The sequence below is a fragment of the Arabidopsis thaliana genome, chromosome 5 (assembly GCF_000001735.4).
Source record: "Arabidopsis thaliana chromosome 5, partial sequence".
Lineage (NCBI taxonomy): Eukaryota > Viridiplantae > Streptophyta > Magnoliopsida > Brassicales > Brassicaceae > Arabidopsis > Arabidopsis thaliana.
In genome coordinates this window covers 7,960,468-7,974,486 of record NC_003076.8, presented here as the reverse complement: position 1 = coordinate 7,974,486, position 14,019 = coordinate 7,960,468, and the positions used below count along the sequence as shown (strand labels likewise).

At 35.9% G+C, this 14,019-nt stretch overlaps 3 protein-coding genes across 3 annotated transcripts; 2 read left to right on the top strand and 1 right to left on the bottom strand.

Annotated features, from left to right (window-relative positions):
• The first annotated feature begins 491 nt into the window (after window positions 1-491).
• SWEET12 (bidirectional sugar transporter SWEET12-like protein) lies at window positions 492-2,840 on the top strand. Its single transcript, NM_122271.3, has 6 exons — window positions 492-742; window positions 871-907; window positions 1,082-1,292; window positions 1,373-1,534; window positions 1,627-1,746; window positions 2,276-2,840. Exons 1-6 carry the CDS (start codon window positions 691-693, stop codon window positions 2,549-2,551), a joined length of 858 nt encoding a protein of 285 aa, NP_197755.1. The 5' UTR covers window positions 492-690; the 3' UTR covers window positions 2,552-2,840.
• A 545-nt stretch (window positions 2,841-3,385) lies between these two features.
• On the bottom strand, window positions 3,386-4,675 carry AT5G23650 (Homeodomain-like transcriptional regulator; the record flags this gene model as incomplete). Its single annotated transcript, NM_122270.2, has 2 exons — window positions 3,386-4,098; window positions 4,293-4,675. The coding sequence occupies 2 exons, from the start codon at window positions 4,673-4,675 to the stop codon at window positions 3,468-3,470; spliced, it is 1,014 nt and encodes a 337-aa protein (NP_197754.1). The 3' UTR covers window positions 3,386-3,467.
• A 1,614-nt stretch (window positions 4,676-6,289) lies between these two features.
• On the top strand, window positions 6,290-14,009 carry PDR2 (phosphate deficiency response 2). The gene is made up of 22 exons (NM_122268.5): window positions 6,290-6,638; window positions 6,785-7,091; window positions 7,195-7,287; window positions 7,571-7,773; window positions 8,015-8,087; window positions 8,179-8,351; window positions 8,432-8,606; window positions 8,941-9,045; window positions 9,129-9,239; window positions 9,325-9,411; window positions 9,490-9,672; window positions 9,815-9,865; window positions 9,944-10,069; window positions 10,392-10,471; window positions 10,613-10,721; window positions 10,808-10,936; window positions 11,260-11,325; window positions 11,439-11,510; window positions 11,799-11,950; window positions 12,239-12,350; window positions 12,447-12,563; window positions 12,658-14,009. Exons 2-22 carry the CDS (start codon window positions 6,843-6,845, stop codon window positions 13,729-13,731), a joined length of 3,540 nt encoding a protein of 1,179 aa, NP_197752.1. The 5' UTR covers window positions 6,290-6,638; window positions 6,785-6,842; the 3' UTR covers window positions 13,732-14,009.
• Window positions 14,010-14,019: the final 10 nt, after the last annotated feature.

The following is a 14,019-nucleotide window of genomic DNA, read 5'->3' as shown; positions in this document are numbered from 1 at the left end:
AAACGTAAATTCAGAAAGAAAAGTGGCTAAAAGTGAAAACGGCAATTATATTTGCGTACAAACGTCGTCACATGAACTAATTGTCTAATTTTCTTGGAAACGTAATATAATTAAGCACGGACCTCGTAATTTAGTCCAGTTTTATTGACAAATGAGGATATAAAGTGTAAAACATAGAAATTAATATTGTATATATTAAATGTATTCACATATATAGGTATATGTGAAATAGGTAGAATCTAGACATAGAACCCTTAAAAGAAAAGAGTTGGCCTAAACCGAAATCGACATGCATTATTTATGAAAAAGTTATTATGGTGTTGGAATTGTTCTGTCAATTATTTTTTCGAAGAGACGAAGAGCATTTTTCATTTCTGTATAGTAGTACACCTACAAAGACTAATACTTTTAGAAATTATATTGTTACTTTTCTAAAAAGATTGAAAATTCTTATATGATTCACACGAAACATTTATCTTTATTGCCTTTCCCACACACTTCCCTTGTTCATTCTCAAGACATCCCCTCTATAAATACTTGAAGTCATCAGAATGCTAAAAAGTCGTGCCATTAGCCTTTGATTTCAGAAAAAACACTTACAAAGCTGATATCTTTCTTACTACTTCGAAGAAATCTTCTTCTCCCTTCCAAAAAAACAATCCCTAAACCCGGAACCAAAGATCGACATTCATGGCTCTCTTCGACACTCATAACACATGGGCCTTTGTTTTCGGCTTGCTCGGTATGAGTTCTCACGTTCATCTCTCTTAAAATTTGATATCACCAGAACCTAGCTATATCCTAATTTTGATATCAAAACCAGTATATACTAACACTAGCCACTTTCATTTCTTATCGTGTAATTTTCAGGAAACCTCATTTCCTTTGCTGTTTTCCTCTCTCCCGTGTAAGTATTACTATTGCATCATTACTTCACTCTGTTCTTGTTTCTTCATAATATATGTCATTACATATGTTTATGTTTTTATCTAACTAGCTAGCTAGAGCTATAATGATCATATGATACAAAACAAAATGAGAGATATTAAACTAAGAGATAGATATTGATTATTCGATGCAGGCCAACGTTCTATAGGATTTGTAAGAAGAAAACCACAGAAGGATTTCAATCTATTCCCTATGTGGTGGCGCTCTTCAGCGCGATGCTTTGGCTCTACTACGCTACTCAGAAGAAAGATGTCTTCCTTCTCGTCACCATCAACAGCTTTGGTTGCTTCATTGAAACCATATACATCTCCATCTTTGTTGCCTTCGCATCCAAGAAAGCCCGAGTATGTAACATTACCAACATAAATATATGTATATGTGATGTTTATTGTATGTGTGATATTTATTGATTATTTTGGTGCAGATGCTAACGGTGAAGCTCTTGTTGCTAATGAACTTTGGAGGGTTCTGTTTGATTCTCCTCCTCTGCCAATTCTTGGCAAAAGGAACCACACGTGCGAAGATCATTGGAGGTATCTGTGTCGGATTCTCTGTCTGCGTTTTTGCTGCGCCGCTTAGCATTATCGTAAGTAGTAATAGTCTCTAGCTAATGTTACTACAGAAGTATATATGAAGAAAATATGATTTTTACTAATTAGGTTTGTATTAAAAAAACAGAGAACGGTGATAAAGACGAAAAGTGTGGAGTACATGCCGTTTAGCTTATCCTTGACTCTTACCATCAGTGCGGTCATATGGCTCCTTTATGGTCTTGCTCTTAAGGATATCTATGTTGCCGTAAGTCATCATTATCATAATCATTATCGTTATTTGCATGAAGTGGTTGCTTTTGTTTCTATTTTACCTGAGCCTATGATGCTAATCATAGATAAAGAGAGATATGAATTCACAAAAAGCAAAACCCTTTTGTTCGGTATTGTTGTCGTTTTACATTTAAATATCCCACTAAACACTAAAGATTATATCTTTAACAAAAGAGTTCTATCTACAAATATGTTACATAGACTTGTACATGTATTGCACGTAACCTCCCCATAAACATATATATACAAATAATACATAGGGGGAAAATCTGAATTTAAAAAAACAAACAGGTTTTATAATATATTTTAGTCACTACAATAACACTGATTTTTTTTAATTGGAAACCTCAAAATTTATAATTGTACACATTATTTTTTTTGCAAACATTTGTAAAGGATAAAGTTCATATATAAAAATTAAAAGTAGGTATATTGCTTTGGCCTTTGAGCACTAATAAATTATCTTTAATTTCACCTTTTTATATGTCTTTCAATTTATGCAGTTCCCAAACGTGATTGGGTTTGTTCTAGGTGCACTTCAAATGATACTCTATGTGGTTTACAAATACTGCAAAACGCCGTCGGATTTGGTTGAGAAAGAACTTGAGGCTGCGAAATTGCCAGAAGTGAGCATCGATATGGTGAAGTTAGGTACACTCACATCTCCTGAACCAGTAGCGATCACCGTCGTCCGATCGGTGAACACATGTAACTGTAACGATCGAAATGCTGAGATTGAAAATGGTCAGGGAGTTAGAAACAGTGCTGCAACTACTTGAGTTTGCCCAAGAAACCCTAATAAGAAACCTATTTGTTGACTATTTTGACTTTGTACCCTTCTTGATATACCTATCAATCACCATTGTCCACGTGTACTAGTTTCGTTGTAGTAATTTTCAAAGTTTATCGAAGTATGCGTATTCGAGGATTAATTAAATCGGGAATTACATTTTCCTGAGTTAATTTTTTCTCTTTTTCTTTTACTTATGGGACAATGTAATGAAACTATCTGTTGCATATAAATATTTTCCAAGTTGAAAAGAAAATGAAAATTCTCAAGCAACTATCTTTTTTAGCATGCAAAAATCCAAAACAAAAACTCAAAACTATTAGTTTTACAGAAAATGTCAAAAAAATGATTGAATTTTAAAATTAGAAACAGTTTAATTCTTAAATTCTAAAATGCCAATAATATGTAAAAAGTGTAAGTATCAACTAGAGGAAACTCATAAGTTTATGAGTGATACATATATATAAAATGAAATTGGCCATCAAATTTGAATTGCTGAATGTTAATCCACTTTCAGTTCTTAGTCTTCGAATTTTAATGATACATATATTTTTCTAATCGAAGTGTCAAATAGTATTTGTTTTCATATCCTTATTTAATTAGAATTTTCATTGTATGAGAGTTTAGGAGTAGTGTTAGTTACACCAATATCTCGTTCCCTAAACGTATGTATGATAACTATGAGTATATATATTTTGATTTTTAGTTTATGTTTAATTGGAAATAAAAATAGGCTTATATGTTTTCTTAAAGAAATTAATAGGTTTATATATATGTTACACCCCAAACCATATGATACAAGAAAAAAACATCAAATAATCCCATACCAAACAACAAGATGAAATAAGTATCCTTCCACCTTAAATGAAGGACAAAACATGAAGTTTAAGACCTATCTTTGAGATCTAGTTATATAAGTCAATGTTGTATGGTATTGAATCCATGTTGATCGGTGCACTAGGACCTGAGTAGTAAGGTACTGAATCATGTTGAACTCCAGAAGTCATATGAGATGGAGCCAAGTGGTTCAAGTTTGTTCCAAAAGGTGAGAGCATTGGTCCAACCATTGGTTGACTTATGGTGGACGTTCCATACATAGGAATATTGGCCGATGGTTGCGAAGCGACTTGTGTGTTCCATATGATGGGTGCATCATATGTAGGATGGTTTTGTGATGGCTGTGAAATGACTTGAGTGGCTTGTGCATTCCATATGTTGTTGTGTGTACCATATATAGGAATGTCAAGTGATGGTTGCAAAGTGGTTTGATTGGCTTGAGTGTTGGAAGCAGTAGCACCATTGTTGTTTATTTTTTGCCATGTGATTGGTCTTTGTTTTGTTGAGATACTTTTGTTTTCCGCAATAGTGATGTCATGAATGCTTGGCCTCTTTCTCTTTTTATCCTCTGAGTTGATATGTGCAAAGTATTTTTGAGCATGACTTGCAACCTGAGTTGATGTTCTTGTCACTACACAGTGACGAGAAATACTACGCCAATCACCTTTCCCATATTTTTTCAAACCATGCAGAAATTGTCTAGTTTCATTAAGAAAACAAAAAATAGTGTGAGAATCAACATATTTTGAGTTCTAATATCAAACTGAAAATGCAATAATGTTACCAGTGACCACATATACAAATCAACACATTCTGAGTTTCACATTCAGTGACCTGTAAAATAATAACTACGTCTAAAATATTATTTAAAAACAAGTGAGTTTAGTAGGAACCTGTGTTCAAAAGGCTTCCAAGGAACACCCCTTCGTCGTTTTTGCTTTAGTTTTGATTTACCTTTGTGTTTAGACTCATATTTGCGATCGTTGCCACCTTCCAATATGCTTCTTTCTTTACCAAAAGCATTGTGATTTGGTTCTTCTAAAAAATCATCATAATCTGGAAGACGTACACATCCAGATTCAATCAACATAACATCACGAGCTAAAATGTTGTAATGCTCTATAACTTGTTCTAAAGTTTTTCCCGGAACAACTGTAGCAATTTTTTTCCAACGAATCTCTGTTTTATCGTTATAAATTGCAAGGGCTTTCTCGAAAGCAATATCATCATCCTTGCTCCAAGACGATCCGACACTAATTTCCTGTCCTAAATTCATTTTCTCAAAAAAATCTATTACTTCAAACAATTTAGATCAACCAAAATACTCTCCGACCAAAGAAAAAAAAAGACCAAAACAATTGATTTGAAATCGTAAACTTTGTTTTATGAACCCCACAAACTAGTATTGATAGACTAGTAAGAACCCCAACCTTTGATTATTTCAAGAACTATGAACAGAAGATGGAAAAGGATCAAAACACCAGTTCTATAGTATTTATAGTTAAAACCACAATATTTTTATTTTCCTTTTTTTCTCTAATTATGGTGCTTAATACTTTGTACCATACGACAAATGGTATATAATATCAATTGACTCCTTTTATGTTAGGAAAATAATATATAGAAATAAATCTTCTTTTCTTGGCAGCACATAGAAATAAATCTAAATTAAAATTTTCCATTTTATAGGATTAAATAAAATTGTGCTGGTGTCAACTGTCAAGCAACAATTTTGCAATTCCAACACATCTAAGTCATGAGGCCAAATTTAACTTTTAATAAATTGCCCTATATATCTTTAAGAAAATAATATTAAATAACATCTTAAGATTCCATCACATTTTGATGTAGAATATTCTTTCACACGCCTAGTGAGACAAGAATCATAAGAATATTTTTTAAATAACTAAATATGTGGTCTCTACATTTTTTTAAATAATTGAATAAAAATAAAATACATTTTTCTTAAAACGTGGAGACCACATATTTAATTATTAGAAATTACTTAGTAAAACTAAATATATACATCTTAATTATTTTTTTCTTAATTTTACCAAAAATAATATATATATATATTAATTAATTTCCTATGTGTAAATAGATATATATGTTTAAAATAATCTTGTGTCTATTTAAATACGTCATCATAGCTGACGATAATGGCCAATGACTAAGCATGAACATTTGGGTACTCAAGTCGGTTTCGGTTTGGGTCTTTCGAGTTCGGGTTTTTCGGGTTTAGAAGTTTAGGATCCGTTCGGTTATATGTATTATTTCAGGTTGAATTTGGTTCGGATTCACCTCGGGTTTAGTTGATTCGGGTATTGGTCGAAAAACTTGGTAAATAACCAAAACTATTTTGGGTTTGAGTACTACTTACTGAAACCTTGTCTAAATATATCCAAACATGCAAACATACATAAAATAAAAGTATCCATAAAACCCAAAAGATCTAAAAATAACACATATTTTCTTAAGACAATAACATAATACAAGAAGTAAACTTTATTTTGAGTTTGTTCCATAATCCAATCATTAAAAAAATTATAAATTAAAGTTATCAGTATATATATATATGTCTGTACATGTGTGTATATATATACATTCGGGTAATAAAAAGTACTCACCGGTATCAGATTTGGTTCGGGTAATATCCAAACCTGAATTTATTTTAGAACAGAATCCGATCAGATATTTTACAAGAACCGAAGTAGAGCGGATTCGGATTATTCGGGTCGGGTTTGGCTTTTGGATTCGGGTATTGCCCAGGCCTACCCAAGACACGCTTTCTCGCTTATTGTCGACAATCTCCGAAGACGGCCCACTTGAGAAGTTCAACTTCTAATCTATCACATTAATGGGATTAAAGTCTGCCCGTATAAATGCAGACAAAAAATAAAAAATCTCAAACTTCTCTTATTAATGGGCTACGCCCATATAAACCCAGACAAAAAAATGGAAGAAGTAAAACTTTTTTATTAATAGATAAGTAAAAAGGTTATAAATAAAAATTAAGATTAGAGATGTGATAAAATCATAAATTAACAAAATATAGAAGTCTTCGAAAAGAAAACCGAAGCGGCTAGAGAGCTAAACTAAGCCGATTCAATCGTGGAGTCGTGAGACGAACAAAAGGAGAGAGATTCCTTTTGGGTTTCGCCGTGATTCGATCTTCGCATGTCAATTTGAAAACCCTAGTTTTTGATCTCTCTCAATTCCAAGCTACTCCTAATTTCAAGGTTCGTCTCTTTCCCTCCTCCTTAGATCTGCTTCTGAATTGAAATCTTTTGAATTACGATTGTAGGAACTTGGAATTTTCTTAGCTTTTTGTTTCATTGAACCGTTTTGAGATTTTGATTTGTTCTTAGTCGTGAACGTTGTGCAGAACTCAAGGAACTTCAGACGAATTTAAGGAGAACTAGTTTTTTTTTTTTTTTTTTGAAATGTCGAGCTTTCGTGTGGGAGGAAAGGTAGTGGAGAAGGTTGATTTATGTAGGAAGAAACAATTGGTGTGGCGCTTGGACGTTTGGCCATTTGCGATTCTGTATACTGTATGGTTGACTACGATCGTTCCTAGCATAGACTTCAGTGATGCTTGCATTGCGCTTGGTGGTCTTTCTGCTTTCCACATCTTAGTCTTGCTTTTCACTACGTGGTCCGTGGATTTCAAGTGTTTTGTCCAGTTTAGCAAGGTAAACAGACAGTCCAATGGCTGTTAACACCTATTTTCTTTTACAGATGAATCTTGAGTTACTGGTATTGACCGGTCCTGTGTCTGTGTCTGTTTATTCACAGGTTAACAGTATCGACCAGGCAGATGCATGTAAAGTTACACCAGCCAAATTTTCTGGTTCTAAAGAAGTTGTGCCTCTTCATTTTCGTAGCCAAGTAAGTTCATTCAAGATTTTTTGTTTAATAGTGAAGTTGTCGCTAAAGTAGTCTCCATGAATGGGTTTCTATGTTTCTAGGTTGTTCTCGTGATATATGTAAAGTTCAGTGTTTTTCCCCTTAACAAACCGATAATTTGTCTCTGCCATTTCTCTCTGCGTAAAATTTGATGAATTAAACCCCTATACTTTTTGAATCCTCTTTGGCGTGGAAATGCTTGATTTTATCAGTACTCTTACTTCTCATGTTTTTTAACAGTCTTAAGTATTTTGCTGTTTTGCAGATGACAGATTCAGCATCCTCGGGAGACATGGAAGAAATTTTCTTTGACTTCAGGAAGCAGCGTTTTATATACTCAAAAGAGTTAGGAGCCTTTTCCAAGCTTCCTTATCCCACAAAGGAAACATTTGGTCATTATTTGAAATGTACTGGTCATGGTACAGAAGCTAAAATTGCCACTGCCACTGAGAAGTGGGGAAGGAATGTGTAAGTCGCCTTGTAATGTTTCTCTACATTTATCGATCACTTGTTTACTGTAACGTTGATGATTGATGTTTTTTTTATTGGCAATTTTTTCGATAGGCTCTTATTTTGTGCGTTCTGTTTTTCTTTTAATATGTCCTACGAACCTCTATTAAAACATTTCTCTGTGCCTTTGCCTCTGTGCATATCCAAAGTTTTGTTTGTTTTTTAATCTGGTTTGACACTTTACCTCTGTGCCTTACAGATTTGATTATCCACAACCTACATTCCAGAAGCTAATGAAAGAAAACTGCATGGAACCCTTTTTTGTATTTCAGGTGTTGTTTACTTTATAATGCATTTATCTAAGAGCTCTTTTTATAGTTATTGTGGCGTTAAGTAATATTGTGCTTCTTCCTCAATTTGCAGGTTTTCTGTGTGGGTCTTTGGTGCTTGGATGAATTCTGGTACTACAGTGTGTTCACACTATTCATGCTTTTCATGTTCGAGTCAACAATGGCAAAAAGCCGCTTGAAGACATTAACCGACCTAAGAAGTGTTAGGGTGGACAGTCAGACCGTGATGGTGTATCGATCCGGAAAGTATGCAATTGAATAACTTTATATTTTACCCTAAAGGTCGTTTTTGTATTACTGCTCTGTCTAAATAAGCCAAATTTTAGGTGGGTGAAGCTCTTAGGTACAGATCTGCTTCCAGGAGATGTTGTGTCCATTGGGCGACCTTCAACTCAGACTGGAGGAGAGGATAAAACAGTACCAGCGGATATGCTTTTACTGGTAGGAAGTGCTATTGTAAATGAAGCCATTTTGACAGGCGAGTCAACTCCCCAATGGAAGGTACTTTTTTTTCATTAACATCATCTTTGTTTGTTATATGACTTCTCTTTGAAGTTCCGCTCTCTAGACTTTGGTATTTGAAGAGTTCTGAATTATAGCATTGCATATAACTTGGTTTTTGTCATCTTACGTGCCATTCTTATTATTGCATCAACAGCTTCTCTCACAATATGTGTAAGAGGTTCTAGTTTCTTTGTTTGACACTAAGAATCATCAGGATTAACTAGTGTGCACTACTTAGTTTATCAAATGGATCTTGCTTAATCCGTTACATTATAAGGTCCATACGTGTAGTGAACTATGTTTCATTAAGATTATATGATGTCTATAATAGGTTCCAATTGTTGGCCAAAGATCTGATGAAAAATTATCGATCAAAAGAAATAAGAATCATGTTTTATTTGGCGGGACCAAGATCTTGCAACATTCACCTGACAAGGTATTTCCGTCTCAGCGATATCAACCATTTCCTTCTTCTGTACTTTCTCTAAATCTTCCATACTAATAAATGTTTGGGGTCAGTCCTTCTCTCTGAAGACCCCTGATGGTGGCTGTCTAGCTGTTGTTCTCCGAACTGGATTTGAGACGAGCCAAGGAAAACTAATGAGGACAATTTTATTTTCTACAGAAAGGGTTAGAGATCTTTCCTTTATTTGTTATTTCATTTCAGCATGCTTGATAAATTTTGATTGTTCTGATCTATTTGGTAAAAAATTAGGTTACTGCAAACAGCTGGGAGAGTGGTCTGTTCATATTATTTCTTGTGGTATTTGCCGTGATAGCTGCAGGTTATGTTCTTGTAAAGGTACGGCAATATTTTTTTCAGGCTCTTATTCAAATAAATATGTCTATTTATACTAGTGTTGAGGAAACTCATTTGCAGGGTCTCGAGGATCCTACAAGGAGCAAATATAAGCTTTTGCTAGGCTGTTCACTTATCATCACCTCAGTGATCCCGCCCGAATTGCCTATGGAATTATCCATTGCTGTCAATACGTCATTACTTGCTCTTGTACGACGTGGGATATTTTGCACAGAGCCTTTTAGGATCCCTTTTGCGGGGAAGGTATTATCTATTGTGCTTCATTTGGCTATTTGTTGGTCTTAAGTACTCTAGATCTTGAGCTTGCAGCACGCTTAAAGGAATTAGTATTCATTCTTGATTGTACTGTGGTCTTACTAGTGTCATACTTTCCCTTTGCTGACAGGTTGATTTGTGTTGTTTTGATAAGACTGGTACACTCACGTCAGATGACATGGTAAGTCAATTGAAAGTTCTGGGTTTATGGTGACTTGATTTTTCTTATGATAACTTCATTATCGTTTCTGCTATATAGGAGTTCCGAGGAGTCGGGGGTTTGTCTAATTGTGAAGAAGCAGAGACTGATATGAGCAAGGTTCCTGTACGCACATTGGAAATTTTGGCTTCTTGTCATGCCTTGGTCTTTGTAGAAAACAAGCTGGTATGAGCAACACAATTTCTTTTCCTTTTTGACGTTGGAAAACTCAAATTTTTGGTATCAGTTTTGCTGTTGTTCCTGTTTATGGGCTGTGAGAAACTCCATTATTGTGACTCTTTTGATCTATGAACACATGCTTTCCTATATTTCCGATATGTGATTTCCATGTAGTATACTTCTTACTTCAAAGTTTGAAATGAATCTTAATGCAAGAGTCTGCATGTGATACATGATACATGTACTAGTAGTCATCTTTCTGAAACCGCTTGTGGTTTTTTGCGTTGCATCAAGAATCCTCTTTAAAAAATCTGTCATGTCCTTACAGGTTGGTGATCCTCTTGAGAAGGCTGCACTTAAAGGAATTGACTGGAGTTACAAAGCTGATGAAAAGGCCTTACCTAGAAGGTGATTATTGATATTTTATTATCCTCTTATCCTATTGTTCTGATTCTCTCTATTTGGCTATTTTTACTAATTATTTGTTTGAAGAGCGTTATGCGACATATGAAGAATCTATTTCTCATTGTTATGTCTTATTCGCTGCAGAGGAAATGGCAACTCAGTGCAGATTATGCAGAGATACCATTTTGCTTCGCATCTGAAGAGAATGTCTGTTATCGTTCGTATTCAGGAGGAATATTTGGCATTTGTGAAGGTCTGCATAATACATCATACCTGTACAATAAATATTTATCAGTGAATCCCAAATGTTGGATGCTTATATTTTAACTTATTTTCAAGGGTGCGCCAGAGACAATCCAAGAGAGGCTTGTGGATGTGCCTGCACAATATATCGAAACATATAAGAGATACACACGCCAAGGATCTCGGGTTCTAGCCCTTGCATATAAACGACTGCCTGATATGATGGTAGTTACCCATGCTCTCATGAACCTATTGGCTTCTTGAAAAAACTTTATTAATACCTAGAAACCTGTCAGTAATATGCCTTACAGACAGAAACAATAGAATTTCACTGCTCATCTGTTGAGGTCTGTGTGACTCTCTATTGCACATCCTAAATTTATGTCAGAAGTCTAAGCTCCTTAAATCAGCTATCTGCTTTTGCACTTGTTATGTCTCTTGATATGGTCATTTTGTAGTTAACAGTATCATGTTGTTCTGGATTATGCAAGCTTCTGCCACATGCTTGTAAGTTGTACTTAACATCTATCCTGTATAATGATAACCAGGTCAGTGAAGCTAGGGACATGGACAGGGATGCTGTTGAGAGTGATCTTACTTTTGCTGGGTTTGCGGTAATGACATAATGCTTTGTGTTCTATGCAGCTTTAGTTTCTTCATATGTTTGTATGGTAATCGATGGTCTGGTATCTCCATTGGTTTGTAATGGATTAATCATGCATCACAGGTCTTCAACTGCCCCATTAGACCAGACTCAGCCCCCGTGCTCTTGGAGTTGAAGAATTCATCCCATGATTTGGTAATTCATACCGTGTATCTTGTAATGCGCACACACTCATAGATTATTGGACCTCCTATCACTACCAGTGGTTCATTCAGTTCCTTTTCTACTCAGTACAGAATTACCCGTAAAGCAGCTTTGTCATTACTCCATTAAAGAACTATAATTGAGTATTGATATAGACATATATATATTTTGGATCTTTCATTTCCGCTTTCTGTCTTCATCTCATTGTTTTGCAGGATGCTCATTCAATCTTATATTATTAAATACACAGGATGTCTTATCCTTCTTTCATGATTCCAGGTGATGATAACAGGTGATCAAGCTTTGACAGCTTGTCATGTTGCAGGCCAAGTGCATATTGTATCAAACCCAGTTTTAATTCTTGGACGATCAGGGAGTGGTAACGAATACAAGTGGGTGTCACCTGATGAGAAGGAGATCATCCCCTACAGGTGCAGTCATATTTTTAGGACAGTTACTCTAGAATTAAAGCATTCTCATGTTTTATAATCTTAGGTAGTCACATGATAGCAGCAGTATTGTGTCTCTCTTTCTCCATGCTACTGTTTTTAACTGTCTTTGAAGTGTGTGCTCCCCTTGGTGTGGTGTTTTAACTTTGACTTACAATATTTTGCTCTACATGTAATGATTGCTCAAGTGGCAAAGATCTGACACTTGCATGGTTTCTTTCATTCTCCTGCTTCTGACCTGAGAAAGGATGACCTCGTTTTTGTTTTCAGTGAAAAAGAGATCGAAACCCTGGCAGAGACCCATGATTTATGCATTGGAGGTGACAGCATTGAAATGCTACAGGCTACATCTGCTGTTTTGCGAGTCATTCCGTTTGTTAAGGTATATTACACCTTGTAATCTTTGTCAGGTGGTTTAGTATTCCTTAGTAACCTATAAACTATAGGGTCTGAAGTTTTTTTTTTTTTTTTCTTTCAGGTTTTTGCGAGAGTTGCTCCACAGCAGAAGGAGCTGATCTTAACCACCTTCAAAGCGGTGGGCAGAGGTACTTTGATGTGTGGTGACGGGACAAATGATGTCGGAGCACTGAAGCAGGTAGCGTTTATTTTCATTGGGCAGATGCCATGCAAATGATGTCTTCGCTTTATTTTATTTCTTTGATTTAATTTTTTTTCTTTCACTTTTGAAGGCCCATGTTGGAGTTGCCTTACTGAATAATAAACTTCCCTTGTCTCCATCGGATTCGTCTAAAGATGACAAGTCAAAGTCAAAAAAGTCCAAACTGCCATTAGAACCAGCAAGCAAAACCATAACTCAGAATGGGGAAGGATCATCAAAAGGAAAGATCCCACCCCAAAACCGCCACTTAACTGCTGCGGAACTGCAAAGACAAAAGTTGAAGAAGATTATGGATGACCTAAACAATGATGAAGGTGATGGCCGGTCAGCTCCCCTAGTTAAACTTGGGGATGCATCAATGGCATCCCCCTTCACAGCTAAACATGCGTCAGTTGCCCCAGTGACAGACATAATCCGGCAGGGTCGTAGCACACTTGTGACGACTCTTCAGATGTTCAAAATTCTCGGTCTGAACTGTCTCGCCACAGCATATGTCCTAAGTGTTATGTACTTAGACGGTGTAAAGCTTGGTGATGTCCAGGCTACAATCAGCGGAGTGTTAACAGCTGCGTTTTTCCTCTTCATTTCTCATGCCCGACCGCTTCAAACCCTCTCTGCAGAACGGCCCCACCCGAGTGTCTTCTCCGTGTACCTCTTCCTCTCTCTGATAGGACAGTTTGCTGTTCACTTGACCTTCTTGGTCTACTCTGTGAAGGAAGCTGAGAAACACATGCCCGAGGAATGCATCGAACCAGACGCAAGTTTCCATCCTAACCTGGTGAACACAGTGTCGTACATGGTGAGCATGATGCTTCAGGTTGCTACATTTGCTGTGAACTACATGGGACATCCCTTTAACCAGAGTATCAGAGAAAACAAACCGTTCTTCTACGCACTCATTGCTGGAGCAGGGTTCTTCACCGTCATCGCCTCTGATCTCTTCAGAGACCTGAACGATTCGCTGAAGCTAGTTCCATTACCTCAAGGTCTGAGAGATAAGCTTCTCATCTGGGCATCACTTATGTTCATCATCTGCTACTCATGGGAGCGGTTACTCAGGTGGGCTTTCCCTGGTAAGATTTCTTCTTGGAAACATAAGCAAAGAGCTGTCACTGCAAATCTGGAGAAGAAGAAGAAAGTTTGAAGAGAAACTAAACAGGTTAGGTTGAGGTAATAATCATCAATCCATACAATTTTTTACTCGAGAAAGATGTTCGTTTTTGGGGATCTTGTTTTGCCAGAAAGCTTCAAAAAAAAAAACATGAGCATTTTTCCCATAGGTCTCCCATATTGTCTCATTACCTTATTTTGTCACTCTCTAAGAACCACTAAATCTAAGGGCTTTCATTATTAGTCTTTGTAATTGTTTCGTTGCTTACTTTCTTTGTATAACTATGGGCTAATATAGAACGCTTAATATAACGCGTATCCG

What these genes read in the sequence shown, in the direction of transcription:
- SWEET12 (NM_122271.3), top strand. Translation starts at nt 691, where the DNA reads ATGGCTCTCTTCGACACTCATAACACATGGGCCTTTGTTTTCGGCTTG. An exon ending in GCTGTTTTCCTCTCTCCCGT is followed by an intron (nt 908 to 1,081) that starts GTAAGTATTACT and finishes TATTCGATGCAG; the next exon opens with GCCAACGTTCTATAGGATTT. An exon ending in CTGCGCCGCTTAGCATTATC is followed by an intron (nt 1,535 to 1,626) that starts GTAAGTAGTAAT and finishes TTAAAAAAACAG; the next exon opens with AGAACGGTGATAAAGACGAA.
- PDR2 (NM_122268.5), top strand. Translation starts at nt 6,843, where the DNA reads ATGTCGAGCTTTCGTGTGGGAGGAAAGGTAGTGGAGAAGGTTGATTTA. An exon ending in AATATTTGGCATTTGTGAAG is followed by an intron (nt 10,722 to 10,807) that starts GTCTGCATAATA and finishes CTTATTTTCAAG; the next exon opens with GGTGCGCCAGAGACAATCCA. An exon ending in ATGTCGGAGCACTGAAGCAG is followed by an intron (nt 12,564 to 12,657) that starts GTAGCGTTTATT and finishes TCACTTTTGAAG; the next exon opens with GCCCATGTTGGAGTTGCCTT.